Here is a 27079-nt window from a genome sequence, read left to right as displayed (position 1 = left end):
AAATGATATTTTTTTCCAAAAAATGCAGAATTTTTATTTTAATTTAAACGGTTTTTACAGGACATGGAATACCAACGCATCCGAGTATAGGACATCAGTCGATAAGGAATATGCACCAGCATATAAGTCCGAGTGTTTATGAGATGGCAGCACTGACGCAAGATCTGGATACACAAGTTATTACTACGAAAATCAAGGAGGCGTTGTTAGCAAATAATATTGGCCAAAAGGTAAGCATTATTTATTATTATTCTATTATACAGGGTGGCTCCAAAAAGAAAGATAGTTTGTATTGAAGTGAAATTTTGGGAGCATTTGTAGATTAACTGAAAGCACTTTATAAAATTACTAGCGTGTACCCGCGCTTCGTTCGCGTCGAATTAATCATTTGTAATGGTGATGATAAAGCAAAGCAAGAATTTCCATTAACATGCTTAAGATTTTTCGAAACACCCTGTTTTAAAAAATCTTAAAATATGTAAAAAAACAAAATAAAATATACATGTTTAAGCGTTTTTTCGGAAACTTGACCGTTTTTTAAATAGAAAATATTGTAATATTTGAGGGGTGGTTTCACCCCCTTGGAACTGGAATTTCGAAAAATCCCTCCTTATCGAACCTCTACACCCTAGAATCAATCTGTATGCCAAAATTGAGCTTCTTACGTTGAGTGGTTTGAGCAGGATCGCGATTAATCAGAGAGTCAGTCACTTAAGGATTTTATATTATATATTATATTAGTATAAATTAGTATAGATTAAAATTAAATGATCATTATTTTAACGAGAAATTTGATTTTTTTACAGATTTTTGGTGAAGCAGTATTGGGTCTTTCTCAAGGATCGGTTTCGGAGCTTCTGTCCAAGCCGAAGCCTTGGCATATGCTTTCTATCAAAGGCCGGGAACCTTTTATTAGGATGCAGCTTTGGCTCCAAGATGCACATAATGTAGACCGGTAAGCCTTATTTACAACATTATTATTATTTATTCTTGATGCCAATTTACGCATTACATATATTATTTATTTCTTACAGATTACAAGCATTAAAGAACGAACGACGAGAAGCCAATAAACGGCGAAGAAGTTCTGGTCCTGGACAAGATAACTCCAGTGACACCTCCAGCAATGACACTTCGGAATTCTACCATTCGAACAGTCCCGGACCTCAGGGTGCACCCAATGCCAAAAAACAAAGGGTGCTCTTCAGCGAGGAGCAAAAAGAAGCCTTAAGGCTAGCCTTTGCTTTAGATCCTTACCCCAATGTAGCTACTATCGAGTTTTTGGCTCAAGAGTTGAGTTTAAGTAGTCGAACTATAACTAATTGGTATGTATGTTAATAATTTTATATCAATTAAACTTTTAGTTAAGTAATCGAGGGCGCGATTTTTAAATTCATTGTTGCCAACCATGGACATATTCGGCGCCGCGCTGACTAACTGGAATTTCAATTTCGCGCTTGGGATTCAGGTGGTAGCCCTGCTGTAAAAAATGTCAAGTTGCCGCATTTATTTATTTCCTGACATTGTCATTCTTTTTGACACTTTAGTTTTGTATTACGAGTTGGTTTAAATAAATAATGTTGAGATAAAAAAAAATCCTAGCAGTCCTTGCTGTCGGACATTGTTCTTTTTAGAACCTCTTTTAGTGCGAAGTGAAAGAAGCTTAATAGCTGTTGCAAAAAACTCATCGAAACGTTATTAGAATATATTAAACGGGAAAGCGGTAGTAATGACCCTTTATTTCTCTAAAGTGCTGTTAAGAAGGTGAGTTTTGTTGATGGAAATAATAACTGTTTATATATTTATAATTATTTTTTTGGTTTCCTAAAATATTTTGATTAAAAGAAATATAAAAGTCAGCAACGCTGTGCAGGTAAAGCTTAATCACGTGACTAAAAGTTTATTTGGTATGAACTGTATCTGAAGCCAAACATTAAATAGATTACTATTGTTAAATAAAATTATTTTAAAGGTTCCACAATCACCGTATGAGATTAAAACAGCAAGTGCCGCACGGCATGTCACCGGATATCCCTCCAAGAGACCAAAACAGCTCACAGCAACCTTTTGATCCAGTGCAATTCCGAATTTTACTCAACCAACGACTGATGGAGTTGAGCAAAGAAAGGATGGGTTTGGCAGGAGTACCGCTGCCTTATCCACCATACCTAGCTGCCAACAGTAGTTTAGCTGCCTTAATATCCAGAGGATTGCTTCCAACAGGTAAAAAATCGGCATTTTAAATGTTTTTCCGTACTTTTAACACTAATTATTATTCTCTAGGTGACCTGAATGACCTCACGGCTCTGAACAATGCGGTAAAGGAACAAATGAGTGGACTGGATCTGAGTATGAGTTCACTGAAGCGAGAACCAAATGAGTTTGAGGATGAGGACGATGTGGAATCGAATGTGGGATCGGAGGACTCGAACATATCAGGAAGCTTACACGACGAGACCAAACACGATGTCAATAAAGAAACCAATGTTTCTAGGTACGTATAGGTATTATTATTTGCATATCTTCTTCTGCTGCTGCAATCCAAAATATTTTTTATCTTTATAAACTCGTGATGGATATGTTGCTAAACATAAAAACCACCATTGTTCAACATGTAAAAATTATTAAATTTTTTTCACAATCTCGAGGTATCTGATTCACCGTTATTTTATTTTCATCAACCATTATCACTAGAACATCAGTTGCTGTGACACTTTTTTTTCGATCATAGGGTATTCTCGCTAAATAGACTATTTTATTAAATCACTCAGTAAATTTAAACGTGATGTCATCCAAAAAGTATCTATCCAATCAACAGATGTTACATCATATAGGCCTGTCAACTGTCTGATATTTACCGGCCAAGACATTTTCTTTATTCCGATACCTCTGAGGTCTTCGCTTTACTTGTTTTTGATCAACAGATGCAAAAATTATAAAAATAAAAATATTTTCTGAATTATATTTCAGTGGGAACCCAAATCAAGGCAGATCTTCGAGAAGAAAACCTGCTGCTCCAATGTGGGTAAATCCCCACTGGGAGGAAGAAAAGCACTCGCAATCCAATCAAGAAAAACCACAAAATGCACAGGACGAGATCATCATCAACGGGGTAAGATAAATTGATTTTATTAAACAGAGATTGTAGATTTAATTGAATATTGTGTAGGAGAAGGAAGTTATTCATCGCGACCTTTCGGCAAAAGCCAGTATCTGAGACGGTTTTACAGAGGTTAGTTCTCATTCATCCCCAATATCAGCCATACCAAAGTTTATGGCACGAATTGTTGTCGTCTCGCGCACTCAGTGATGAGGTGCTTTGGTGTTTCCCCATTTACCCCACGGAATCTGCATTCGCCGTTGTTTCTTAGCTTCAATCTACTGAGACAGTGTCCTGTTAAAACCCCCGTGTCAATCCGAAGATTGCTCCTACCTCCTACTTAAATCAAGGGAAATCTTTGATTTTTCTAGGTCTTAAGTCGTGAGAAATTTCTTCTTCTAGTATCTTAGACCGTTGGAGCATTCCCATTCCAGATTACTGTGGAGTCTTCCGGGTTGTTGAGTTCCGCTTTAAGTTGGTTTCCACTTGGGAAGCAGAACAGTTCTGGTCCACTTAGTGCAGTGTTCGCTCTTTTTCTAGCTAGATCGTTTGACTTTATTGTTATTATCTTTGCTTAATTTCTTCAGCTTCTTCAGATATTCTTTGACCAACTTGAAATTGATGGTTACTGAGTTGATCGCTTTTAATGCTACTTAACCATCAGATAAGATGGCTATTTCTTGTTTCCTATTAAATAGTTTCTATCTAAGATAAGTTGTACGCATCTTTCGATAGCGTAGATTTCTGCCCGAAGGATGGTGGGGGTAGATACCCATTGGTTAGGAGTATTTAGTTTTCGGCCTAAATACTCGTATCCTTGTCCCTGCTTTGGTTTTGGAAGCATCAGTATACCACTTTTACCTGCTAAGCAAACGTTTCTCTCTTCAGTTCTCAATCCTTTTAATTGCTCAATACCACAGTGAGGTGTTTCTCAAAGTTATACATTCTTGGTATGCCATCCACTGGAGGAGTGGATTTTTCCTGTTGAGAGTGTTCCAAGCTCCCGAGTTGATAATTCTGCCAGTACTATTTCCGTCAATGACCATTCTAATCATTCTATTATCGGCATATCTACCGACGACGATGTGCAATGGTGTTAGGTCTAGAATGATCGCCATTGCTGCTGTTGGGCATGTTCTCATAGCACCTGTGATACAGAGGCATGCCAGTCTCCGTACTTTGCACAGGATTTGCCTTGCTGTACGTTGCTCTAGTTTTGTGTACCAAGCAACTGCTCCATAGGTAATCATGGGTCTTACTATCATGGTATACATCCAGCGCAAAATGTTAGTTATCTATTTCCCGCCAGTCTTCTGCACATTATGGGAGCCTTTGTGGCTTTGCTGGTAATGTTCTTAATATGCCTGTTCCAGGGAAGTTTACTGTCCAGAGTTATTCCCAGATATTTGACTTCCTGTGATGGCACTAAACAATTTCCTTTCCGTACAGATGGATTCTTTTTAAGTTTTTCAGACTTCGCTTTCTGGGGGCACTAAGGGGCCCGACATTACAGCACCATCTCTCAGTGATACGGAGTCCTCTTTGGACAATATCACACAGGATGCCTTCATGTTTCCCCCGAGCGATCATGACTATGTCATCTGCATACCCTATGCGGTGTATTCCCACTAGAGTTAATTTGTCTAGTAGTTCATCCACTACCAAGCTCCACAGTAGGGACAGGTTACTCCATCTACTCTAACTAGAGTTTTGGTACCCATCTGAGCCTCTGCTATCCGTGTTAAGAGTATTTTCCAAACCAAGACGACATCAGCTTATATTAATTCAGTAAGTAATATGATATATTATCTAATGCGAGACTATTTTTTTCTAGGTATGCGTAATGCAAACAGATGATAACTACGCGCAGAGACGATCGACGTCTGAAGAAACGATTCGGATTGAACCTCAAGCTGTCTTGGATCGCTTTGAGGACGATCACAGTGAAGCCAGTAGTGTGAGCAACGATGATCACCATCACCAACGGTCTCACGACAACGAAGGTGATGTAGTTGAAGCAGACAACCAGCAATCTGACGTAAATGACACTGGTGACAGGAATAATGACAGGGATGGTGAGTGTAGTAGTAAAGAAGTAAAACAGGAAAATGCAGACGAACATTGGGAGTATTAAGGGTCATATTGTGTACGTATAAAAATACGGAGACTGCAATATAAATATGTATCACTTTGATGATCTTTTTTGAAAACATAATGTAAATATATTATATATTTAACGAGTACCTTATATATAATTATGTAACATATTCTTACTGCTGTACGATATATTATGATACTAGAATGAAACAATGATGTTTCCATAAAGAATTATTGGAAAAAAAGACACGTTAACTTTGTTATTTTTAAAATAACAGAAAAGAGTTTGTGATTATGTAATAACCGGACAAATGATAAGCAAGGTTTAGATACACTTCACAATTCGGGAAAACCTTAAAAGATTTTTTGTTAAAAGGCAATTTAGTATTATTTCAGATGAACTAGAGAGTTCGTAAGACAGTGTATAGTTATTTGATCTTCTTTTTGATAAAAATGGTTTAAAACACACAAAAAGAAGAAGAATATATCATTTTAGTTTCTTATATTTACTGTATGATTTACTAAAAAAATAGCATCTTCAGATCCTATAATCTTCGTGGATAAAGATACCATATGATCGAAAAAAACCGGTGTCAAAGACCCCCCCAGCTGGGAACATTATTTATCCACGAAGATTGATAAGATCTAAGTATCTATTTATCTGATGTAACTTAAACAAATTTCTTTAAAATGTGCAATTTTTTAACTTAAAAAAAACACAGGCGTGTAAACCCGATACAATTTTAAAGCTAGCTTTAAGATGACTAAAAATCGGAATCAATAGTTAAGATAAACATTGTGATGTTCTATGATTTAAATCGTAATATTTATTAGTCGATAAGTTTTAAATTTATTAAAGAAAATGTTCAAACTTATTGTATTAAGGTTTCTACTGCACTAAAATCATCGTCTTGCCAAGAATTGTTGTATTATTATTTAATTATATTATTTAAAAATAACTTTAAAGTAAAACTGCAAAAGCTATACACTTTTAATAAAATGAATCGCATAAAAAATAATAATGAATTGAAAAATTCAGATAGAGCTAATCTAATAGGTATATTAAAATAATAAGAGGAATATAATAAAACAATAATAGAAGTAAAATTTTTCAGTGAAAGATTTTATTAAAAAATTGGGAAATAAAAATACTAAATTACATGTATTAAATTTAAATCCTATGAAAACGAATACCAAAAAAGAAACATTGTAATAAAAATACCGTATGAACGAAAAAAAACGGCGTCAAAGACAGCTGAGGAATGATAATCGATAATAATTTTGGCGAGGTCAATCTTCAAACGTCATTTTATAGGATTTTTGATATATTGAGGCACAATATTGATATGAATAATATATCGATATATCGAAAACAGTATATTATAATAATAGAAATATTATTATATGTATATACAGGCGTGCTTTTTTTGAGTGGTAAACTATTGAAATTCTTATATAATCAGAATGTTCTGTGAGGTTTTCGCAATATAATCCGTTATCCACATAACATAATATTTAGAAATCTTTGTTTAATAACAACTCTCACATAATTCATTGTTTCTCATAAAAATTATAAAATCAACAGTAAAATTGTGGTTTCGCAGCCGTCTTTGACGCTCTTTTTTTTTGGAAGGTATGGTATTCTTTCCCCTCTCTCTCTAAATATTTTAATATACTTAGATTAGCTATATTGCAAATATAACTTTTGGAGAGTTGTATAATTGTTTCAAACAAAAAATTTTCAATAAAAAAAAGTGAGTACTATGTAAGAATATGATATCCAAGATATAAAAAAATATCAATTAGCTATCTCTTGGGGGTCTCTGTACAATTATTTAATGATAGTTTGGTTCTCAACTCGATATAATTGTAGATAGAAACATAGTAGTTAAAAGAAGACTGTTAAACATGTTACAATATTTTTAGTCTTATTTAATTTTTATATATTATATACTATGGCTAAGTAAAATATGTTTTAAACATTTTGTGATATATAAGCTAAAGTTTCGGTTTAATAATACTTTTATTTACCTACCATTTTATTATTATATTGCTTTTATCTGGTATATAATAATGGATAAATAGTTTTTAAGACGAAGTTAGTAGGTTTCGAGTTATACAGGATGTCTCAATATTCCGTGGACGTAGAACTACGACGTATTTTTGGAATCAAAATAAGGTCAATGGACACAATTTAACTTTATACAAAAGAGCTTCGTTTTGTCCATCAAAAAAAAATAAACCCAAACGATAATCAATTAAAAATTTATGATGCTTATTGTCAAATATAATTTGTGATACTTTTGTAATACTAACCATCTTCATTCGCCATGTGTCAAGTGTGTAGGGTAGTTTTTGCCTTTTCTGTACCTTTTTCCTGATTTTTGTGAAAGTCAAATGTTGAAGCACTTAGCAAAACATAAGCACCCCAAATCTCATTCAAATCGGAATAACGGTTTTTAAAATATCTTAAAAAACGTGTTTATTTTTAAGTTCACGCCTCTAACGGACAAACGAAGCACTTTTGTCTAAAGGTAAATTGTGTGAAATTAACTTAAATTGATTCCAAAAATACGTAGAAGTTCTATGTCTATGAATTATTGGAACACCCTGTATATAATAAAACTCAAAACTTATGAACAAATAAAGGCCAAAAAATGATTGCAATTGTCTTGTATTATATTTAAATAAAGCATAATAATAATTCTCACGATAATTTTTAAAGTAATTACTAGGTTATTGAGTAGATTATAACGAGATAAATCCAGTTTTTTGGGGTATTACATTATATGTATATAGAAAAGAAAGACAATTAAATAATGAATAGCAGAAGTTTTCAATTAAAAATGAAATACAAATTATTGAAGGCTGGTTTATACTTCCTATGTTTTTTGTTACATATATTACAGTATAAAATTTTCCCAAAAATGATTTGAGCATAAAGGCACCTAAATATGGACCACTATAAAACAAACAATTCAAATTAACTAAAACGTATATCAGATTTTTTTTATTAATCACATTCAGACAAGACCTCTAAAATAATCAACAAACATGTAATCAATGCATTGTTATAATATACTAGTTCCGAAAAACTAACATTATATTTACTATTGGTATTGAGCATTGTTTTTTTATTCTGCTGCTTGGCTGCCGCCTAACAGTTTAAAAAGAAATGCCGCTGTTAAAAATTTATCATAAAATATATAAAAATCTGACTTAACCTTTATAAAATAGGGTGTATTCTGTTGCTTACCTTGGTTATGGTTTTATGTTCCGTTTCTATCGGTTTCCTGAAAGTTTTCTTATTATGGAACACGGTCCTGAAAAATTCGGTTATCACTGGTTAGCACTGTTACCAAACTAACCAGCGCGAGAAGGCTGGTTTTTCTGGTTTTGTTTGTCTCAATCATGTCATTTATGACATGATTGTGTCATAAATGTGAACATAAAAGGTTGTGACAGACATCAAGCAAATATTGAAAGTTCGAGTGAAATTCTCATTTAATTTCTAAAATTTGTAATAATATTTTGTATTTACATCCAAAAGCAATCGAGGTAGGCAGTAAAGGTAAATAAATTTCATTAACTAAATAGAATGACTTTTTAGGACCATTTAAACTTATCATGCAGCCATTGTTTCTTAAAGTCAGAAACATTTAAAGAAAACATGAAAAACAAGACAACGAGTAATCGTGAATGTTTTGTAAGCTATAAAAATATAAATATTGATTAGATTTGTTTATTTATTATTGATCTGTTTTAATATTGGACCTGCAAATCTTCACTTGAGCTGTCTAACGAGTTTAACAGTTTATTAATAAAGTACTTTTCAATATTAAACTCCATTGAAATGGAGAAGCAAATATAAAAGCAGAGAATAGGTACATTAAAAATGCACAAAAGATAAATTTTATAATAGAGGTATGAAAATTTCGAAAACGTCAACATTTTTGACGTTTCCAGTATTTTACCAAACCGTTCCGTATCAAACCGATGTTTTTCAGGAACCGCTCTTTACCGTAGTTTACCGGTCTAGTTCGCCTAGTTTTCCAACGGAATACAGCCTAAGTCAGCTCTGATTACATTCATATGAAATGAATTCAAGTGACTCTGCTTTACATTCGAAGTATGAACCAATCATTGATTGCATCTGATCTACATAACAATCTAGTCCAATATATTATACCGATGTCAATATTTAATTCACAGATTTGAATTAACTAGAACCTGATAAAACAAATAAAGGGCATATATAAGAAATACTTCCAAAATCAAAATGTACAAAGAGGCCAGTAAGTAAAATTAAAGTTTTCGCTTTTTTTACTTTAAAAAATATTTTTTTAATCAAGTTATTATTACTTTCCACTAAAATAGCTTTAATTTTTTCTCGAAAACTAACTTAAGATATACCTTTCTGAACATATCGTTAAGAGTTAAGTCATGAAAGTCTTAAAAACATTTAAAATAGCTGTAATATAATATTTGATCCACCCAGATGAAGAATTTAATATTGTTAATACTGTTAAAACACAATAAATTATCTATTTCATTTAATTTATTTTTTTTCAAGACAAAATAGCACCAAAAATATTTTTAACAAACTATTATGTGCAATATATTAATAATATATTCGTTAACTTTGTATTTGAAAAGTTTTTAGTTGTTTTTATCTAAATTTAATGTTCTTCGAAGGCGAGTTCTTCACCTGTCACTCAGCAAGTATGACTGATTCAGTGTTACTAAAAGAACATTGAAAACTTCAGTAAATTATAACTTTTATTACTAAAATAATAAGTGGACAGTTCAAAATTTTCATGCGATTTCCTATGTTTCGAATAACGATGCACCACTTTGACAGACATTTTATAGCTTTACGTACCTACTAGTAGAACTGAATCAGTCATACGGCCGTTCAGTGGGAACTCGCCTTAATTTTAGTAATGTTAAAGAAGTTTTTTACGTTTTTTTTGCGTTACGGAGAGCAAAACAGTTCAAAAAAAGAAAAAAATGAAATGCTTCCGAAAAAAAATGTTTCTTCCGAGTATATTGTACCTAGGGTACCAAAAAAGTAAAAACATTGTAATAAAAACTCAAATACGTAATTTTTGTCTTACTCGAGACATCAGTATATTTAGCAAAATATGTATATTTAACTGCACATTTTTAAATAAAACATACGTAGAAAGTTTTAGGTAAAAAGGTCTTTTTAATCCTTTTGACAAGAAGGAAAATAACTGCGAACGTATTTGACTTTTTCTAGTTTTTTTTTATTTTGAATAGCTCTATTATCCAAAAATATCCCTTTCAAGTAATTATATAAACTGTTAGTGATAATTTGACAGGGATATTTTTGAAATAAGTGACAGGTTATCTAAAATAAGGTGATTTTAAGGTATATGTTAAATTGTTTTATACATGCTTAGAAATCGTTTTTAAATCTATAATATTCTTATTTTTATTATTAATATTTACCTGTGTACATAATTATACCATATCAAGATTAAAGATTTCTAAATTAAATTTTTTTCTCTGTAATTATATATGAGTTTTATTTGTAACTCTTCTACGTTATTACCCGAAGTACCTGATCCCTAATTACCTAACTCTTCTACATAAAGACCTTCATCCAAGGATCTTCCAAGTATCAGTTCTAAAACCACAAAGGAACTGCTAGAGTGATCGCATCTAAAGGTACGTCCATAGTGCACCGGTTTTCCCGTGGCCGGCTGATTTCGCGGCAGGTCTTATCGCTTTGTAAACCTGCGGCGTTGAAGCAGGTAGTGGTTATTAACAACCGCTTGCAGGAAGCGGGAATATCATTTGGTATCGTGGAGCTATCCCGAATCGCTATCCCGATTCGTATTAAACTGATACAAAAAAGTACTACTCGCGTTCATTTTGAATTTGGTAAATATTGTTACGGATTCCGTGGGTCCACTAATTTAAACTCACGATAAAATACTTTTACTTTATAACACAATTAACTATTAAAATAAGCCTTCGCCAAATTGTCACGATTCGCAATTTAAACCAATAGTATTTTCAAACTTCAAACTGGCTCAACTGCCGAGCGCGGGCTGTTTATATATCCTAGCGGCTGCTTTTGGAACGTTCGAACATTATCTGTAATTTTCGATACTATTCTGCCATCTACCAGTAAATTCTGCTGCCTGGTTAGAACTCGTTTTTCTACTTGGCTAAGAGATGGCGTCTCAAACAATGTCGTTAACCAGCAATACACGTTGCGGTTAATTACTTCTCCGCCAGATGTCGCCACACACACCTTTACAATTAGTGATGGGTAAAACCAATTAATTTCAATAATCAAGTACTCCAGTTTCAAGCGATTGCAATAACTGAGTGATCGCTCGAGCGAAATATCACTCGTATTTAAAAATACGGATTTTCACCCATCGCTTGTTTAAGTACTCGTTAACGCCAAGGGCCAAGCAGTAAATTGCGTGCGCAGTGATGAATGGCAAGTAGCAAGCGGCGAGCGATTTGCTTGATTTAGTTTATTTCAAAGCATTGTCGATGTAGGTCGTAAAATTTTGTCCCTCGGATACGCAACGGATAAATATATATACGGCGTCGTATAAATTTGCTACCTGCAATGTATGTAGAAAATTCGCTCGGCTTTTTATCGAGTATGTCACATTAAAATCGGATTTCAATTTATTTCATTCTAGGATCGCTTGCGTTCGTCGCTTGGTACTCGTCACTTGCATCGCTCGTTCATAATGGAGCGATGTCGGCAGGGTTCGGAAAACTACATGTTACTTTTAAAACCTACATAAACTACATTACATGTAGTTAATATAGTTTATGTAGAGGGTGTAGTTTATGTAACCTATGTATGTAACTTTCAAATATCAAAGGTTTGAGGTGAGGTTGTAATAAGTTGAAGCTTTAGAAAACACAATGTATTTAAGAAAACAGAAGAAATATGGCTTGAAATATAATATTCATACATCATATTATTTAGACCCCTCATACAAAGCAAAATTATTCATAATATCAATACATAGTTTATTAACGTAGTTTTCATGTAGTTAATAAACGATATTATAATAAATATTTGAAGAAAAGCTACACGTAGTTAATCAGGTAAATTACGTCCTAATTAACTACTTCCGAACCCTGGATGTCGGTTATTTCAATAATCGAGTACTCGAGCGAATTTTCGCTCGAGTTATCCCATCACTATTTACAATATCATACGTTATATACAAGGGTTATATCTACAACTCACAGCTCACCCTCAAAAATTTTACGAATATTTCCGCATGAAGAAAGAAACGTTCAGGTATACTTCCAACAAAATTGAAAACCGTTTAAAAAATGCTACAATTTTCAAAATATATAGATGTACGCAAGACGGTTATGATTAAAATCGATTAATTTTTAATAATTTTGTAAGTAAATAACTTAAATTGTGCTAAAGCATAACCTTTATTGGAAGTTTAGAAGTGCGCCGAGCAGGGTAACTAGAAACTACTACCCATAAGGTACACGCGATCCGCCTGAAAAGTCCCGGTCGACAAGTTAGGCCGTGATTTCAACCTTAATTTACTGAGCTATACTTTTATCAGGTATCTTACTCTATCTATCTCGGATGGTTTCTAATAAAAAAAAACAACGAATGTACTAGAAACAATATTTATTTTAAAAAAATATAAAAATATATATAAAGAAAATTATTTATCACTGTGTATAAATTAAATGCACAAATAATGTTTTCTCTCAGTGCATTTTTTGACCCTAACATCCTTAGTATAATATCACTGTGATTTTTTTTAATCTATATGCATTCATTCAATTCATATTCCTCAGTTTCACTACTAGAATCCGACAAAGATATACAATATTTTTCATTAAAAGTTTTCTCAAATAAATCTTCATTTTCTTGCTCAGTTATAAAAAAACTCGAACAATGAATCTGGTTGTCCTTTGTATCACATTCAACATCAAATTCATTGAAATTATCAAGTTTTTCATCAGAATTGTCTTCTTGTTTATTACAACTCCTTATATATTCATCAGCAATATTTCGCAGCTCATTCGCCACAGTTTTTTTAGATACTATTTCTTCTATTATACCCGATACATCAAGATCACTTTCATCTCCAAATCGTGATACATCGAAATTAAATGACGTATTTTTATTAATAATTTTACAGGGTGTTGAAGAACTCAAAGCCACATCATCCTTCGCAACTGATTTTTTAATAATTTCTTTTTTGTTCAACAAATTTTTTAAAGTTTTCTGCGTTTTTCGAGGCTTTGGTTTTACTTTTGTTGTTGTAACTTCTGTAATGCTGGTATTTGCGAGATTTTCAGCTAATTCGTCAATTTGGCGTTTTTTTCTTTTGCTTGGCTTTTTCGGTGGTTTAATTTTCGAGAGGTTAAAGGCCTCAACTAAATCAGGATATGCGACGTTTACTAAAACTTGCGGTTCTATAGTAACAAATAATTTTTCTAGATCACATTCTGTTTTTTGTTCTTCGGGTATAAGATTTTTAAAGCTATCTGTCGTATCAACCCAAATGATTTCATAACTTGGTATACCTGAAATCCAAAAAAAAATGTGTGTGCACTATGTGCGCATATTTGAAGTGAAACTTCTTACTAACAGCTATTAAATTGAAGGATTTGAAGAATATACATTTTTTTATGAACGCTTTTTATAAACTTCAAAAAATGCTTCTAGCTTTATAATTTTATGTTTTATTAATTTTTATTAAAAGACGATAATCCTATCACTCGGCCGGATAGTCTGACAGCTGTGGCCATTAAACTAAAATACTACATCTATATCTCTGAGTACTACTAACTGCTACTAATTTGTTTTGTGTGGTCTGTTTCTGTTTAAATGTTTTGATCATAATTCATGTTGGGGATTTATTTTCAAATTAATGTTAATCATCAGGCAAACTCATAGAATATGTATTATTTCTTTTACATAATCAAAATTGTCACTTTAAATTTTACATAACCACCCTAAATCGCTGTCTGTTTTAGACAGATGTCACTTGTCTTGTCATTATTCAATTCATTATTCGAATTCTCAGAATGTTGTTAACAAAAGTTTCATCTTAAAATAAAATTTTAATCAATCACAATTGTTTATCTCCATCATTTACCGGATTAATAATATAGAAATTACAGTTCAATTACTAAAAAATCATTATTTATAGTGCTTTACAGTAATTTTATTAAATTATATGAAAATTCTCGTTGATTATTGGTTTGAAATAAATATGACAGTGTCATCCAATAAAAATGCGGGTTACTAACTCTAAATTCTAATTCTGAGCTGGCAAATGAGCTGGAAAATTTACTTCCTAGCACACAAGGTTGGTACAATATCAAGTTTATTATAGTGATTTTCTTAGCCGCGTATGACACAGATCGTTACCTTGTTCCACAGAAGTTTACTGTCCAGGGTTATTGCCAGATATTTGACTTCCTGTGATGGTAGTAATTTTCAGCTGATGGCATAATTTTTTCTTGTGCAGCTCCAAAATTCTGTACTTAGTATAATTTTTGAAATAAAACTTCTGTACGCGCTTTGGGAGTAAAAATGCAAGGGCGTGACACCGTGGTATTGGTGACACTCGGTTTTGAATGAGGGCCGCGAGACGGCCGTGACGCGCGAGAGAAAAAGTGATAGCGGCAGTGTTGCCACAGCTACCCCATTCGGGGTAGATCTACCCCTTTGTAAAACAATTTAACCCCGCTATCTCGTGATAATCTACCCAATGAAAAATAAGCTGGCAACACTGCCAGTGTTGGCAGAAAAAAAATTCGAGCAAAATTTTCAACCTCACAAAAAATTCCAGATCTTGTGAAAAATCACCAAATTTCGTGTATTTTACCTATTCTATAATTTTAGGAGAAAATTTTCTGGTAATTTTTGGACACCGATGTATTTAAATAAACTTTTTACTAAAAAAATAGCACGATCAAAAATGCTGTGATCTGTGATAGATACTCAACAGAAGTATTATAAAGAATTTTTCGAAAAATTCATGGCTTACAATGAGTGCTTCAACCGGGAATAATTAATCGTGAAAAAGACGCCATGATCAGCTCACTTATTAGATATGTTTTCCGTTTACCTATTTATATCTTTTCAACATCAAGAACTTTGGTTTAGTTATAGTTGTTGAAAGATAAAAATGAAGGCCACATTACCTCTTGGATTTCTTATTTTCTTTATCTTGTCAGGTGTAACAATTCCTTTGAAATCTGACAGACTTTTGACATATTCCGGATTTTTACACTGCCATCTAGTTAGCATGGGGAATATTTTATCAAAGGCATAGTGTTCCTCCCATTGTAAAAATTTACTAGCAAATTTCTACAAAAAAATACCAATTTTTATTTATTATACCGGGTGCGTCTCAAAACTGGCTCAAAATAACTTTTTTATTTTTTCAGATAAAAAAAACGACATTTGGTATCTTAGTATGTGACATTGTCACATAGAATGTGGCAAATTAGGATTAATTGACGTATTCAATTGTTTTTGATCGCTTCCTGTTTCACCGGAAATAACTACAACTTTTGATTTTTAACTGGCACTGAAGAATGACATGTAAACTTTTGACATGTTCGTACATGGTTAATTTGAAATTGTAACACGCGGTTCCTAACAACAATTTGACTCGAAATACCAAGTGTGTGGTACCAAATTATTCTTAAAAAAAGCTTTTTCCAAATATGCTAATGATCCACCTTTGTTCCGTTTGAAAAAATTAAGATATTTTTAAAAATACTATCTGGGCTTCTTTTAACAGGCCAGGACACGAAAGACATTAGAAGATCAAATCAATTTTTTCAAGGCTCCTTGATTAAAAATTACTGTTTTTAACAGTCATGAGACTCTATATTGAAATTTAAAATACGATTTTTTTAAGCGAAAATGTCAAAAGTTGGCAAATGATGTCATTCTACTCAGAGTGTCATTTTCTATTGAATAAAGTAGAAATATACCAAGGGTGCCATTTAAAAATCAAACGTTTTAGTAATTTCCGGTGAAACAGGAAGTGACCAAAACCAAGTGAATACGTCAATCAATCCTAATTTATATGATATACTAACACACCAAATCTCGTTTTTTTATCTGAAAAAATAAAAAAATTATAGAAGTGAGCCAGTTTCGAGACGCACCCGGTATAATGTATTTAAATTAAAAATTTAAATAGTTCTAATCATTATAAGTATAAATTAAAAGAAAATGTCCTATAGAAAAATTAAAATTTACGCAATACGATACAAAGAATAGACATTTAAAAATATAATTACTAACTTTAGTGTGTTAGGGTGCGTCCATAGTGTACCGGTTGCAGCTTCTCGCTTTATCGCGGCAGACTAGCGGTAAAACATATAGAAACAACAGTATCCGCGTGGCCATTGTGTACGAGTCAACCAGCTTCAACCGGCTTAAACTGGTTTTACCCGTTTTTACCGAAATAAGCCGGCCAACGGAAGGCGTGAAGCCGGTGCACTATGGACGTACCTTTGTGCATAATACATACCACAAATTTTGCTACATCTGGGCGATTCCACTTTGTATTTAACTCAGTTACATCATCCTTTCTTGTTAAAAATTCATTAATTAATTCTTCATTTGGAAAATTCGGATCCTCCAAGGCTTTACTTCTAACGTTCAATTCATATTTGAGCATCAAACGCTCACTATTAGAATCAAGTGAATTACAACCCTTTGTGGTACGGCATAAGGAACAACCTAGAATTTTTGGAGTATGTATAATGATATCCATGTATTCATACATGTCATGGTAGACGGAGGTAGGGCCCTAGGATGGGGAACCTTGACAGTTCTGTTTGACGATTTATTTGACTTACTGAGCTTATTTTATGTTATTTATTATTAATTCTATAACTGGTAGTTGTTTAGAGGTAGTAAATCTAGAAGGGAATTGTGGCAGAACTTAAATTAACAGTGACACTATTGCGATTTATAGAAAATTGACTGTAAAATGCCGGTGCCTCTGAAGCGTGCCGGTGATCTTGGTGAAAAATCGAGGAAAATAATGGAAGAAAAAAAAATTTCACTGGTATATTACTATATAATATACATACGTGTAGTAAACCGGTAATCATCAAACCGGATCATAAAATTCGCTTAAAATTAATTATTATTTTTTTTTCTTGCATTTTTGCTTTTGTTTACTACTTATCAAAGATTCAATGTCAAGGAATTTAGATACGTCAATTTGGCTTACCTGCTTCAGTAGCATATCGGATGTTTGTGTTAATAAATAATTATTATAACGTATCTACTTTTATTAGAATTGTATATTTTTATAACATTTTTAATATCTACCAACATTTATTGACAACGTAAAATAAAACAACAAATTATTGAGTCTACCCAATATCATATTTTTACACGTTTTAGATAAAATTAGAACGGAACTGATAAACGGGAATTTACGTCGGCCATTTTAGGTCACCGTCGCGGTCGATCTAAGTTTTTTGATATGCTTCTTCCTTAATATTTTTATTCAAAGATTGGGACAAAATATACTAAATGCAGTAAGAAATAAAATTTGGTTATGCACATTATATTTCGACCACCCTGTACATACCGTTTTTTGTGTGATAATATTTCTTTCCAGTATGCCCGCAGGTAGTACACAGGCTTTTATCGTTTACTTGGCTTTCATATTGGTTATATAAATCCCGGTTGTCTCGCCATGATTTTATTCTGTTCAAAATATCTTTATCGGGTATATTTTCAAATAATTTCATTACAGAATCCTTCCCAACACCGTGAACTCCATCTGCATAATCACATCCCAACAACAGGGCCATCACTATGATTTTATTTCTTCCGAAATCTTAAAAAAAGAAGAATTAGAATCATCCTGAGCAAAGAAAATCAGTAGCGGCTCGTGAGGATCGGCAATACATTTGAGGCGTCAAGTTGCAAAACCCACCTTATCATTTTTTTTTTAAATGGCCTTAATAACATATATTAATAGTGGACCCTGAAATCTACATAAACATAGTCCCAAACTTCAGCAAAAGTCCCCTATTCCTATATAAAATTCACTACAATTACGTTACTGCAGCAAAATCCATCTTATCCTTTTATATTTGCTTTTAATTATCATTATTATTGCAAATCCCGCATTTTTCCATAGGCATTTTACATAAGTATATTACTACTAACGTCTTATCCATTTCAAATCCTTACCTAATTTTAATAAAACAGCATATCTAATAAATCAAGCTACGATGCAAATATCTTGCTATAGCAAATCCATGCATCATACTGCAACAAACCCAACCTTATCCGAATTATTTTTGTGTTTTTTCTCTTTAAAAATTAATTATTAATTTGTATTTCTATAGATAAACGAGATACAAAACAATCATTCCACTCAATGGACACATTTTTTTTTCTAAAATAATGCTTCAAAAACTTGCTAAAACAGTTCGGCATATTATCTTGAAACAACATCAACTTTTTTGGGATAAAACGGGTTTTGCAACTTGACGCAGCATATATTTTTTACATCTATAAAAGATAAAATAAATAATAAGAATTTATTTATGCAAATTTTCGGCTTTTTAGACTGCCCTATCCAAGAACCCGCCACTGAAGTAGATTAAAATATTCTTACTTATATTCTGGCAGACTTTTTGTAAATCATAAATATCTACTGATCCTCCACTGGCCGAATATGATCCTTGTGAAGATATAGAAAAATTTCTGTACACTACTTGAGCACCGTAGGCAAAACAATCTGAATCTTGACTTATACAACCGTCAACCAGCTAAAAGTAAACTTATGTATGATCGAAAAAAAACGGCGTCGAAGACGGCTGGGGAATGACAAACGATGATAATTTTGACGAGGTAACTCCCTAGACATCGTTTACTAAAAATTGACGTAAAACTAGTCAAAAATTAACACTAGTTATAGAAATCTATTTCCAAAAAAATACTTTTTCTCAAATTTTAAACTACACAATTAAAAAAAAATACTTAATATAAAAATAAATTTAAAGAAGAAAAAAAAAGAGTACAGGCAAAGTAAATGACGTCTAGAGGTTGACCTTGCCAAAATTATCATTGATAGTCAGTTCCCCAGCCGTATTGGGCGCCGTTTTTTTCAATCATACGGTATTTTAGATTATTAAAATTTGATTATTTTTCACCCCCTATAACTTTTTTATTTTTTCAGATAAAAAAACCAAATTTGGTATGTTAGTATATGACAAAAATTAGAATTGATTGATGTATTCAATTGTTTTTGGTCACTTCCTGTTTCACCGGAAATGACTACAACTTTTGATTTTTAAATAACATCCTAAAGTGTTATTTTTTTTATTGTTAACCCTATTTTCATGAATTTTTTTGAAAACTGTATATAAATCTATCAACTTTAATTCATATACTCAGTTTTTAATAAACTTTAGTATTTGGCTGATTATACAGGGTTGATTGAAGGGTTGTTTTTTACCCTAACTTTAAACACCCTGTGCAATAATTCCGCGAGTAACTTTTCCTAAAACATTATTTTTCGATCAGAACCATGTCTCCTGAGTATTTTGTTTTTTGACTCATGTCAACACATACCTTGATTAATTTTTAAGAGTGAATGAACTTGCCACAGACTTGCCACCAACAATTTGCAATTTTTCCAACTACCATTACCATAATAATATGATGTCATTTTTTAATACCACGAGGTGACTTTGGTGACTATTGTCATAATGTCATATGGACATTGCATTAGAACTCTATGTTAAAATTTAAAAAATATTAAAAAGTATCAATACAGGCTTGGAAAAAATTGCAAATTGCTGATGGCAAGTTCATTTTGCTCTTAAAAATTAGCCAAAGCATGTACTGACATAAGTCAAAAAACAAAATATTCAGGAAACATGGTTCTGACCAAAGGTTCTGACCGAAAAATAATGTTTTAGAAAAATTTGTTCACGAAATTGTTGCACAGGGTGTTTTAAAGATAGGGTAAAAAAACAACTCTTCAATTAACCCTGTATAATAAGTCAAATACTTAAGGTTATAATAAATTATATTAAAGTTGATATATTTATATACAGTTTGCTAAAAAAATCAAGAAGAAAGGGCCTAAAATTAAAAAATATAACACTTTAAACTTGACGAAAAATTTTTCCGTTGCGTTTTTTTTGCTTCTTTCATTAAATGTTCAGATACATGAATTAATAATAGCTCAAGTATAAGTTCAACTCATAGGCTTCAGACCTTCCCATCTGACTGTACTAACTTAACAATAATAAACTTACACCATCTTCGTTCAAAACAGCACATAAACTCTCTGCTTCTCCCTTTCCTTTTACACATTTTACACCCATACATCGCAACATCTCTTCACATTGTTGTAAAACGAAATTGAACCTAAAATAATTTCCTTCACACTTATAACAAGAGGTGTTATGTTAATTTTTACCTTGTTCTTCCTTTCCCAGTTTTTACACCATTGGTTTTAGGCTTAGCCCCTTTAAATTGAATATTATTTCTAGCAGATATGGTGCCGTATTTTAGTTCTGGGGCCTTCCCTTCCAGTACAAACACCGGATTTACATCAATTAACAGGAGATAGCAAGCTCGAAAATATAGATTTCTAAAATGTAATTGATTCAATCAATCAGAATTAATAAGATAGATGCTTATCTAGGTACCTTAGATACATCCTTGGTTGTACTTGGTATTCTGTAATATTTTGTGCTTCACATATCCAACAGGATAGATCTACGGCTACTGTCTTCCCTTGTAATTCGTAAAGGGGCTTCCTATCACAATATGGAGCTAAGACAGTCCATAAATTTTTGATTCCCATCGTATAATTCTAAATGGTAGGCTGCCTAATCACTAAATAACACTAATCTACAATTTTCATCGCCTTTTTTTATCTGTTTTTATGTTAAATGTTTACCACTATAGATTAACTATAACTAATTGTATATATTGAGACTGAGACATGACTGAGACCACTGAGACTAAAAATAAATAGGGATTTACTTAATCGAAAGCTTCAGCTATATTCTGTCGAAAATACCCTTTGAAAATACCTGAAAATACGATCTATCCATAGAAAACTTTTTTGAAACTGTTTTGAAAGCTGTTTTGTTATTTTTTATCACAGAATAACTACAGAACGATCAGTCAATGTAATAAAAAAGCGAACAAAATTTTTGCTGCCATCTATAGCGGGCCGAGTGCGGCTCAGGGCTTCAAGGTCAAAATAATTATTTATTAAATAAAAAAGTCGTGTCGGCGGCACGACTCGAACCGGCTACCTTCGTGTTGCTAGACGAGAGCCTTATCCCCTACACCACCAGATATCTTGACGAGAATTATATCTTTATGGTAATAAATTATGAATTCAGCCTGCTACAACGGATATGTAAAATTTATCCTAGAGGCTGCTTATACTTTGAAAATTCATCTCGTTGCAGTTCATCACAGTTGTATAATTCAAGAAGCACTAAGAAATATGGCTACCTTTGAATAATATAATATGAAAAAGTTGGAGTCGGAATACAATAAAAAGCACGAGAAATACATTTTGTATTAAAAACAAAATAAAGGCAGCTTAAATATAGTTTGAAGCATAAATAAAGGAGTATTTGAAGTACTGTGTGGACGGAAGAGGGAAATCAATCGCAAAATTCATAAAATGAATTTAAAGACCGAGCCATTCGTAACGTTTGAAGCAACCATACATACACAAAGACCTGTTCTGCAACCATATATACACGACGTAAATTAGCACCATCTATAGTGGGCCGAACCGTCAATTTGTAATTTAATGCTCCATAAGAGTGACTGGGCCCTGTTTTTTATTAACCTCAAAACACGGAAACCATGGAAACGGAGAGAAACTATTGCTGTACTTGTTTATTTTTTATGTTGTTTTTGTCTAATAATTAACCATAGACTATAATTTGAACCAATTTGAACCAAAGATTTGAATATTCTCGCTTTCTGAAAACGCCGATTCGTATAAAAAAGAAGAGATATATACGAATCTGTGGTTGCTTATGTTTTCGAGCCGCAAATATAAAAAAGAAGAAGAACGTTATTTTTATTCTATGGTTACGGTTCTTATAAGACCCGAAATACGAAAAGAAGAAGAATGCAGGTGGCGCCATTGTGGAAAAAGTGAGAAAATTTTGAACTAAAGCTTTTCCGAGGTTGCCAAAATATAGCGAAATCCTGAAACTATTCTAAATATATTTTTGTAAATATGTTGTAAATCTAAAATGGATTAAACCGCCAGGAGTGCCGCAGGATACGTGCCAATAAAAAGAAACAGTTGCGATGCCATCAAAAATGTTACAAAATTTCAAGGATTGGTGAGTTATTTGGAAAAACGGATTTTTTTTTGAAAATCTATTTTATTTTTCTTTTCGTTACTATTTAGAAAATACAAAAACTAATTGCACATTCTGATAGCCACTTTATCAAAGCTGCTTGATAGTATTTTTAGATGTTTAAATTAGTTGATAATTTGTGAGATACATATAGGCCAACTTAATTTTTTTAAATAAGAGTTTAACATGGCATTTAAAATCACATGCACAAGTGGTTCAAGGTAATTGATCAAATTATCAAAGAAGTAAGGCAAAGTCAAGTTTAAAAGGTCGGTGCACATTATCATACACTTAGAAAAAATGCACCTAGATATTAATAACAACATTTTGTGATCCCTCATATAACTGGTAGATGGAAACTTTCATTTTTGATTTAGAGTCAAATAATTTAGCTACAAATTGCTTAAAAGATCATTAAAATCGGACTACTAGAACACAATATATAAAACTTTAACATACATCAACATTTTAGGTACCCTTTTTCGTACTGGTGAGTGTAGGCCGTGCATTTTTCGAACACCCTGTATAGACGTAAAAAATAATTTTAGCTTTAATACCTACATACAACATAAAAAGTTACTATAAAAAAAAGCCAGTTAGGTTAATGTGAAATATTTATTTCATTAGATCTAAATCAATGCTTTTTAACGCGTTATAATATAATAAAGACCTTTTAAATTAAGAAAAACCTGAATAAAGACACTTATATATACCTATTTATATAATAAAACAATTTATACACGAAATATCGAACTCTATATAGGGTCTGTCTTATATACATATTTGATATATCTTATATACAAGTATACTAGGTAAAATAAAAAAAATGACTTGAGAGTGTTAAATAAAGCAATATTTTTGAAAAATTCGGCATCAAAAGTTGCGATGACTCCTTTTTTTGGCAAAATTATTAAACAACTATATAAAAAGTATTTTTACACATAATCTAATTATACAGGGTTATTAACCGTATTCGACACTGAGTACTGTGTAGCCAAGTGATTAAATTTTTACTTACTTTATAATTTAAAAGTATTTTCAGTAGGTACAGAGTGTCCCAAATAAATAAAAAATATCAAGGTAGTATTTTTTAAATGGAATACCCTGTATACTATTACATTTTCGGTTTCTACGTTATTAATAAAGGTAGATTTGATTAAGGTTTACCACACTTAACCTTACCGTCTTTGAAATATTTACGATTTTGTGAAAATGCAGTAACAATTTTAATGCTTTACTTCTCTAGACGTATTTAGGTTTTTTTTTTAAACCAATTATTGTACTGACGTTTTTCTATTTACTAAATTTTATGTTGCAATAGTAAAAATTATAGTGCCTTATACAGGGTGCCAATTTGTTGTTTTAAAAAAATATCTAAAATGTCAATATTCCATGGGTATATAATTATTATACGAGTATACCCATAAAAAGATAAATGAGGTCTAAATTATAAGAAAACGCATTTTCGATGAAAACTTGAAGAGATAGGTAAAAATGGTATAATACAATTTGATAGACAATTAAATTTTGCATATTCTCGTAAAATGTACAGTGTGTTCCATTTAAATTAAACAAGTTATTGCAGTTTAAATCTAGTAGTTATTTAAAATACATTTTTAGACGCTCTGTATACGGTATTGTAATTTATATTAGTGCAACACAAAATTTAGTAAATAGAAAAACTTCAGTACAATATTTAATTTTGAAAACTTAAAAACCTCTAGAAAAATGAAGCAGTACTCCGTGCCGAATGAGGTGAATAACCCTGTATATAACAAAACTATATACGCCAGTTTAAAGAAATAATACGTCACATTTACACATCACTATCTATACAATGTCCAACTTTTTTACTTCCTAACACTATGTACAGGGTGTCCCATTTCTGTGTGTTTTATGGGGTTTCTCGTTTATTATTTTATAGATATTTTATTTATTAGATTTATTTATTAAATTTGTCCTAACCCCCTTGGTTTCTGAAATACAGGGCGAATTTGAATTTTTGGCACTTATTATACAATTATATATAACAAATGATAACTTATGAATATCGACAGTATACAAGGTGACTCATAAAAATTTATTTCAGACTCTAGGAGATTTTAACTTTGAAAATTACACTTGTTTAAAAACTATTTTTTAAATATTATTATTATTAATGTTTCCTAGACAAGATCAACAGTGCACATTATGTAAAGGTAAGGTAATTTTAAGTTTGAAAGACTAGCACCAACATGTTGTAATTGTCCCGAAAGTACCGTACGATCGAAAAAAACGGCGTCAAACATAGCTGCGGAATGACAATCGATAATAAATTCGGAGAGGTCAAATTTACTAAAAATTGAGACACAAAACTTTTCAAAAATGAACTCTAATTATCTTAACTCTATCTATTAAAAAAGGATAGAACGTTTTCAGACACACAACTCTATATTCAAAAAAATATTTTTTTTTATCAAATTTTAAACTATACACCATCTAAAAATAATTTTAACTCAATATAAAAATAAATTACACCTTTTTAAGGTTAACTGGTAGTAAGGCTTGACCTCGCCAAAATTATCAACGATTTTCATTCCGCAGCTATCTTTGACGCCGTTTGTTTTTCGATCGTAGGTACAATATATCATACTAATACACACACGACTAGAACTGGGTCGAACAAGAGTTGCATCATATCTCGTCTCGAGTTACACTAAGATGAATTCCAACTAATCATATCTAAAGTATTGTAGAATTTCTAACAATAAATTTTGTTAACAACAATTGATTTGATTGTGGAACAACTCCTACGTGGATTTTACCCAAACGGCTGGAACCCATTGGGGTTCTCTTTCTAGACTATTTATTTCACATAATAAGTCGTGATAGGCTCTTTCTGTATCGTTATTAATAATAATAAGATCGAAGAAATGGCCATATTTATTCTCCATTTCCCGGGCTTTGTCTATGATTTGAACCAAATCTTCCTCCTGAAAAGAGAAATTTACGATAAATACAGTTTTTTTGTCTCCCCCCTGTATACAGTATGTCCCCGGATTGTCTTTACTAGAGCAAAAAAAACTTTCTTATTATTGACATTTTGCGAAAAATGCATTCTTCATAAAAATTTTTGCTTGTTCTAAAATGGTTAATCTCATCCTCAAATAATACCATAATATTTTACGAAAAATAATACAATTTATTTATTAAAATTTAAATATTAAAAAAAGCTGAAGATGCGCGACAAGCGTTATTTGCATCTAAAAGTGCCAAGTTACCAAGGAATATAAAAAATACCTCCAGTGGTAGGGACAGAAAAATATTCTAGCAGGGGATGTCAATAAAACCAAAGAAAACTGTTAAACTGTTATCTGTAAATTTATTTTGTGTGACAATAATAATCATTGGCGGATCCACGGGGGGGTCTTCGGGAGCTCAAGTCTATAAAGGCTCTGGCTACTGGAAGTTGGTATTCTTTTGTTCATCATGTATGTGGTCAATCGTGCTGAAGCCGCTTCTATCCAGGGTGTTTCATAAAACATGTGCCATCTCTCGTGGGGAGATTCCTCACATAAAAATTATTTTTCATATTAACATAGGTCCGATTCTGCTTTATTTCGTAGCTACAGGGTGTTAAAATCTTATTATTTTTTCCATTTATTATAATTTTCTTCCAAGTACTTTTAGCGTATCGAATGAAATTTTGGGGATAAAAGATAGTATAAATGCGACATATTTTAAAGCTAAAAAAGTGTCGACATATTCATTCACCAGGGACGTGCATATGGGTTATCACTGGAATATTTTTCTAAAAAAAGCATTGACGCCACTGATTTTTATTTCTCCTGTTAGCAAACTAGTGTTAGCAGTTTAATGCCGATTACAAGTTCTCTCTTGATATTTTGTCGATTTCGGCCTCCTTGATGAGACAAACAAAATTTTATTAATTTGCCTAGATCCAATAATAACAACCTTTAAAAAAATTTAAAAACATTAACATGCGAAAGTTTTAAATAAGTAATCACTGATTCCTCATCAAAAAATATGAAAAAACGTTCCTATAAACATGGGTATGAAAATGCATAGTTTTAGAGTTACAGGATGTTAAAAAAATTTTAAATTAGGTTTTTGTAATTATTATCTTAAATACCATTATTTTTATATTTGAAATTGCTGTTGTAGGTTGGACTAATAGTAATAATAACTAATGATAATAATATTTAATAATAAATTAGGTAAAATATATAATTTATTAATTTTATTTTAATTTTATTAATTGTGATTAATAAAATTGCGTTTATCTCATCAAGGTGGATGAATTCGATAAAATATCAAGAGATAACTTTTAATTGGCATTAAACGGCCTACACAAAAAAAAAGTCAGTGGCGCATTATTAATATGTAGCATTAAAATATGTAGCGCTTATCGTAACTTTTACCCTCAAAATTTCATTCAAATCACTAAAAGTACTTGGAAGAAAATTATAATACCTA

At 31.9% G+C, this 27079-nt stretch overlaps 3 protein-coding genes across 4 annotated transcripts in view; 1 reads left to right on the top strand and 2 right to left on the bottom strand.

Moving 5' to 3' along the window:
- The window catches only part of LOC115891763 (homeobox protein cut-like), a 262752-nt gene extending 254002 nt beyond the window's left edge, over nucleotides 1-8750 (top strand). Inside the window, 7 exon segments of the mRNA XM_030912326.1 lie at nucleotides 61-230; nucleotides 807-955; nucleotides 1035-1325; nucleotides 1973-2223; nucleotides 2284-2494; nucleotides 2971-3112; nucleotides 4935-8750. Coding sequence (XP_030768186.1) covers nucleotides 61-230; nucleotides 807-955; nucleotides 1035-1325; nucleotides 1973-2223; nucleotides 2284-2494; nucleotides 2971-3112; nucleotides 4935-5234 — 1514 coding nt within the window. The 3' untranslated portion in view covers nucleotides 5235-8750.
- A 4137-nt stretch (nucleotides 8751-12887) lies between these two features.
- LOC115891762 (flap endonuclease GEN) lies at nucleotides 12888-21916 on the bottom strand. 2 transcript variants are annotated; one of them, XM_030912324.1, is made up of 9 exons: nucleotides 21286-21916; nucleotides 20909-21226; nucleotides 20677-20850; nucleotides 20513-20624; nucleotides 18862-19015; nucleotides 17821-18072; nucleotides 16744-16955; nucleotides 15398-15563; nucleotides 12888-13768 (listed from the first exon to the last, which is right to left on the bottom strand). In XM_030912324.1, the coding sequence occupies exons 2-9, from the start codon at nucleotides 21064-21066 to the stop codon at nucleotides 13002-13004; spliced, it is 1995 nt and encodes a 664-aa protein (XP_030768184.1). In that variant the 5' UTR covers nucleotides 21067-21226; nucleotides 21286-21916; the 3' UTR covers nucleotides 12888-13001. The 2 variants fall into 2 exon arrangements, with proteins under 2 accessions (XP_030768184.1, XP_030768185.1); XM_030912325.1 differs by having other exon boundaries at nucleotides 21299-21916.
- A 2232-nt stretch (nucleotides 21917-24148) lies between these two features.
- Nucleotides 24149-27079, bottom strand: part of LOC115891761 (MAGUK p55 subfamily member 5-like) — a 65023-nt gene continuing 62092 nt past the window's right edge. The window contains 1 exon segment of the mRNA XM_030912323.1: nucleotides 24149-25575. Within this exon segment, the coding sequence (XP_030768183.1) occupies nucleotides 25393-25575 (183 nt within the window). The 3' untranslated portion in view covers nucleotides 24149-25392.

Source organism: Sitophilus oryzae, unplaced genomic scaffold (assembly GCF_002938485.1).
Source record: "Sitophilus oryzae breed Bouriz unplaced genomic scaffold, Soryzae_2.0 scaffold_1197_pilon_pilon, whole genome shotgun sequence".
Lineage (NCBI taxonomy): Eukaryota > Metazoa > Arthropoda > Insecta > Coleoptera > Curculionidae > Sitophilus > Sitophilus oryzae.
This window is presented reverse-complemented; position numbering and strand designations above follow the sequence as displayed.

What these genes read in the sequence shown, in the direction of transcription:
- LOC115891762 (XM_030912324.1), bottom strand. Translation starts at nt 21,066, where the DNA reads ATGGGAATCAAAAATTTATGGACTGTCTTAGCTCCATATTGTGATAGG. An exon ending in ACTGGGAAAGGAAGAACAAG is followed by an intron (nt 20,625 to 20,676) that starts GTAAAAATTAAC and finishes AAATTATTTTAG; the next exon opens with GTTCAATTTCGTTTTACAAC. An exon ending in GAAAATAAGAAATCCAAGAG is followed by an intron (nt 13,769 to 15,397) that starts GTAATGTGGCCT and finishes TTTGGATTTCAG; the next exon opens with GTATACCAAGTTATGAAATC.